This window comes from Coregonus lavaretus, assembly GCF_964263955.1.
Source record: "Coregonus lavaretus genome assembly, chromosome: 4".
Classification (NCBI taxonomy): Eukaryota; Metazoa; Chordata; class Actinopteri; order Salmoniformes; family Salmonidae; genus Coregonus; species Coregonus lavaretus.
Window position 1 is genome coordinate 17,638,534 of NC_139991.1, and position 5,292 is coordinate 17,643,825.

General features: G+C 37.6%; 1 protein-coding gene across 1 annotated transcript; it reads right to left on the reverse strand.

Annotated features, from left to right (window-relative positions):
* Positions 1-233: 233 nt before the first annotated feature.
* Positions 234-2,905, reverse strand: LOC311128142 (hatching enzyme 1.2-like). Its single transcript, XM_084160123.1, has 9 exons — positions 2,810-2,905; positions 2,667-2,706; positions 2,412-2,489; positions 2,171-2,323; positions 1,928-2,045; positions 1,582-1,760; positions 1,099-1,180; positions 808-932; positions 234-528 (listed from the first exon to the last, which is right to left on the reverse strand). The coding sequence occupies exons 1-9, from the start codon at positions 2,876-2,878 to the stop codon at positions 509-511; spliced, it is 864 nt and encodes a 287-aa protein (XP_084016249.1). The 5' UTR covers positions 2,879-2,905; the 3' UTR covers positions 234-508.
* Positions 2,906-5,292: the final 2,387 nt, after the last annotated feature.

Sequence of the window (5,292 nt, forward strand, 5' to 3'; positions counted from 1 at the left end):
TTCCAAAATGCAAAAGTTAAATTTCCTTTATCCCGTATAATAAAGGATTTTCTGTTTGTGTGGGAGTTGGGACGTGTGTTATTGCTGTAGGCTTTGGTGAGATAGCCTTGTTAAAATACAAAAGGTTTCAGTTTGACTCACTAAACCAATTGGACACCTGTGCACGTTATATGATAATCCCCATCAATGTACCATTTCAATCAGAAAAATCAACATAAACCAAAACAAACATAGAGCGGTCTATCAAATACATCTTATTTATTGTGATAATGCTTCAGTAGTCTACAGTACTTTGCTTTGCCATACCAATGTTCTATCTATGATAAGCTATATCAGATCTGATATACAGACGTAAAGATATACTTGCACAAAAAATGGTTATCTGCATCTCAATTCATTCTTTCAGCATGACATATCATTTGTTTCTTGAGTTCATGTTCAAAGTCGAAAAGCAAGCTATAACTGCAGTTACAACCTCAGCAGACGCTCTACCAGCGCACTTCTCAAATCACTCCAACGGCTGTCCCGCTAATAAAAGAGAAGGGAAAGAGAAATTATATAATTAGAATTAACATACTGTATTTCTGCCTTTTGAGTTGATGGTGCTCAAGGCTTTAAAAAATAAGCTGTACACCCATTTATAACAGTATAAAAACAGAATATTACTACATTCAATTCAAATACTATATTCCCAAATATTTCTAATTGATTGAGCGACGATGGGGTGAAGCTTACAGGCAGGTACAATAATCACAACTTTTATTCTTCACAGTTATGATAAACAGGTCTTCTTAAAATAGCACTTACTGCAGTTGTAGAGACGATTGATCCGCAGAATATCAATCGGGCTCATCTGAGTTGCTCTGCCAATAACTGCATTATTGTCAGGGATTGGAAGAATGGTGGGCTGTGTGTTCCTGGAGAAGGCAAACCTGGAACCAGACAACATAGGGCAGAAAGCTCTCACGCCATCAATTGAAATTAGAGGATGACATGAGTAGACTATGAAAGGGAAAATGATTTATCTTATTTTAGCCATGTAACATTACAGCTGTTATTGTAGTAAAGAAAACCTTTATATTAATTCCCTCAACTTACCTTGAGTAGTGCATGACAGAATTATAGTCATATGGAGTCCCCAAGTTAATTGTGTCGATCTTTCTGAAATTGGATTCCATTCCTAGGATGGAAAATGTATGATAAATAATTTTCTTACACATTATAATAACTTTCATGAGTAAGTCACGCTTATAAAGAAATGCTTTACAGATTATGAATGTTATAAATGCTTATTAATTGTAAAGCTTATAATGCTTACAAATCCTTGTCAATGTTTCTACATGTTTACAAATAATTAAATACTAATGTATTATTATTATAATCAAATAGTAGTACACTATAAATAGTTTAATCAAGCTTTTCCATTAATATTATTAAAGTGATACTAAGATTTCTTACTCAAAACGGGCAGGAATAAAATTTACATATGTTGTACACAATATTATTTATTATTTCCCTATGAAATTGTTTCAAAATATATATATTATAAAGCCAGCCTCCATGGACGTAGAAAGCACTAACCAGGAATAATGTTCTGAAACAGGATTTGAACATTGCTATCACGGTCACTGCGTGTTTGCTCGTGGTTGAAGCCCAAGGCGTGCAGCAGTTCATGCTGCACCACAGACAGAAAGACACATCCGTTCCTACTAAGAGACACCACCTGGCCATTGCCCCGGCGTCCAATAAACGAGAAACAGCTACAAACAAGGGTGTATACGGAAGACAAGGTCATTTCTAAAAGCGATAGAGTATTATTTGTATGTAGCAATAACAGTAAAGTAAATAGTCAAGTAAATACTAAGTAAATAAGAGTGGCAGAAGACAAGTATAACAGGCCTAGCAATGTAATGTGCAGTGGTCATACCCTGACTGCGACTGGATGTCCACAAAGTCCCTCTGATTGGTTCGGGGAAAGAATCGGATGCAGGTTGATGCAGCAAATGTTTGCAGGCCACCTTCAATTACGGACCTCTCCCGGGCCGCTGCTCAATGGAGCGATAAGAAAGTCAGAAACTCAATACACACACCTGCACACAGACTCATATAATATAGTAAAACCAAACCATTAGGCTCAGCATAAACTCATTTCAGAGAACAAAATACTTACAGTATTGATTAGAGATCACATAGGGCACGTAAACGTTCCCATCAGAGGACTTCTGCCACTTGCAGCCACGAGCTGTGCAGGGGTCAGCGTTCATGAACCCAGTATATACTGCGATGTCCCCAAACATGACTAGTGGCTCATCAAGTCTTTTTCCTAGAAAACAACACCAAGTGAAGGTTATTATCTGTTTTTCATTCTTGATGTCATTAAATATAGAGTAGGAACATACAGACTGCCTTACCAAGATTTCTGTTGGCCTTCTCAATGAGCGTTGAAGCAGAAAATTCATCCTCCTCAATGCTGTTGGTTCTGGTGCTGTCTGTAGAATGGGATAAAAATGATCTTAAATGCAACTGTGTCCTTAATAACTAATATAATAATAAGATAATATATGTAATTTACATTATAACAATGAATGATTAATAAAACCAGGTTTAGATGACATGATACAATGTCATGTAACAGCTCAATGCTTATAAAGAGAGGATGAACATACCAATTTCCATGTCATCTTCAGTCCTTTCAAATGAAGCTTTCTGTATGGCAATAGCAGAAGGAAATATGTTCAAATTTGTTTAAAACTCACATAATTCAGCATCATGCACAGCTTTTTCCCAATAGTCTCAGATAGACCCTTACCCTTGTAGATCGGCCCTGAACTGAGCAGAGAACAGCGATGAAAACGGTCAGCACAAAGACGGGTGCCATGGTAAATGATTGCTTGATGCCCGGAATCAGTCTGTTGTGAACATGATAGACCTGCAGTTTATATACTGTAGGCTGACAGATGCTGTGGTCTCTCAGAATATTGGTAAATTGCAAAAGCACAGCAGACGTTAACCAATTCAACCAAAGTCTTGCTTCAAGATGTTTAAAAAAAAAAGTTTCTCAAATCTTGGGAATGTTGTTTTGTGATGTCCAGTCAGTGAAAATCTTGCACACGCTTACATGTCATGGGTAATTAATAAGATAAATACTATACAACTGCACTATAACGGACGGATGCCATTGAACTAAAATATTGGAAACAACTAAATGAGAGCTTGCATAAAGGAATAAGAACACTCAGGTCACACAGTAATGAGATTTATTTTTACTAAAGAAAAATTACTTTTAAGAGGACAGAATAGTAGCCTGACTGATTTTTCTCAGGTGGGCAGTCCATATGCCCCATGTCTGATATTTGGACTTGGACAGAAGAGCCAGAGTTTCTGACGATGCTGGTGGGGATGTAGTTTTAAAGCAGTAAAGGGGGCCATGCCATGAAGAGCCTTGTATGTGATTACAAATATTTTGTAGTATATTTTGATCCTATGCAGCCATATACGTTTTCAAGAACCAATAATGGGGTCTCATTATATGGTCACTTGAGAACTTGGTCAGTAACACCATATTCAAACTCTATTGCAGTCCAGTTTGGAGGTTACATACTGTAGATATCAGTGAACGTTATGCAGACATGACAGATGCAGATGGCATTTGGCAGGTTGAGACTGTTATGCAAACTCCCGAAAGGTGGTTTATGTAATGAAATCAATGTTGAAATACTACCCTTCATGTTTTGCTTTGTTCCTGTTTTGTCTTGCATAATGTTGCATAATGTTTGCAAATTGTAGGTTTGAGCACACACTTGCAACGGTATTCAATCTGGCCATGGGAGTTTTAATGTTAAAAACACAGAAGGAAAGAAATATTGTACATTATGTTGTCATATCAAACCTCTACCATGTGAGAGACAGCTAAAAAAGTATTTTAAAATATCTTCAGTTAATTGCACATCATTGTGGTTTCATTGCACACCCACATGAAGAAACTCATCCAGACAAAACTCAGAGACTCAGAAGCTTTTTCTATGTTCATAACTACTAACAATAATTCCCTAAAGGAACTAAAACATCAATCTAACAATCAACCCACAGGTAGGGCTTTTATTCATTGTTTTCAATCAAAAATCCACTGGAAGTGCATAGTTGTACATTTGTCAAATGGATGGGCAGTGTTCCTCCTCAACCCCTTCACAACATCCCTCCTCAACTCCAAACCACATTCTCCAAACACTCAGGTGACCATCGAAAAAAGCATTTCATTGTGAGCAGTTCCTTTCGAGTATTTAAAAAAAACGATAAGAAAGTTGCTACCTACCAGCTTGTTGATGTCTAACTAACACAGTCACTACTGTCTTGTGTTTCTGAGCCATTTAGTCATGTTTTATTTATAACCAAAATCCTATCAAAGCCACAATTACATCATGTCTGTTTTATTTTCCATTTTGCAAGGTGAAGTATATAATTATGTGAATGATGGCACTGTGGTTAAAATAACAATTTCCATTTGAATGCCCTTCTGTTAAAACATTTTTATTCGATTATTTTATTCGATTTATTAGGATCCCCATTAATCAAATCAAATCAAATTGTATTTGTCACATGCGCCATATACTTACAGTGAAATGCTTACTTACAAGCCCATAACCAACAATGCAGTTTTAAGAAAAATAAGTGTTAAGTAAAAAACAGATAAGTAAAAGTAAAAAATAAAAATAACAACTAATTAAAGAGCAGCAGTAAAATAACAGTAGCGAGGCTATATACAGGGGGTACCGGTACAGAGTCAGTGTGCGGGGGCACAGGTTAGTCAAGGTAATTGAGGTAATATGTACATGTAGGTAGAGTTAAAGTGACTATGCATAGATAATAAACAGAGTAGCAGCAGCGTAAAAGAGGGGGGGGGGTAGCCATTTAATTAGCTGGTATAGATGTACTGGGCCGTACGCACTACAGTGCCTTGTGGTCGGAGGCCGAGCAGTTGCCATACCAGGCAGTGATGCAACCAGTCAGGATGCTCTCGATGGTGCAACTGTATAACTTTTTGAGGATCTGTGGACCCAGACTGAATCTTTTCAGTCTCCTGAGGGGGAATAGCCTTTGTCGTGCCCTCTTCACGACTGTCTTGGTGTGTTTGGACCATGATAGTTTGATGGTGATGTGGACACCAAGGAACTTGAAGCTCTCAACCTGCTCCACTACAGCCCCGTCAATGAGAATGGGGGCGTCTCGGGCCTCCTTTTCCTGTAGTCCACAATCATCTCCTTTGTCTTAATCACGTTGAGGGAGAAGTTGTTA

Excerpts from the sequence above, each read along its gene's own strand:
- LOC311128142 (XM_084160123.1), bottom strand. The coding sequence starts at position 2,878 with ATGGCACCCGTCTTTGTGCTGACCGTTTTCATCGCTGTTCTCTGCTCA. Across the intron at positions 2,046-2,170 it reads TGTGATCTCTAATCAATACT|CGGCCCGGGAGAGGTCCGTA; the intron begins GTAAGTATTTTG and ends TCCATTGAGCAG. Across the intron at positions 933-1,098 it reads TCTGTCATGCACTACTCAAG|GTTTGCCTTCTCCAGGAACA; the intron begins GTAAGTTGAGGG and ends GTCTGGTTCCAG.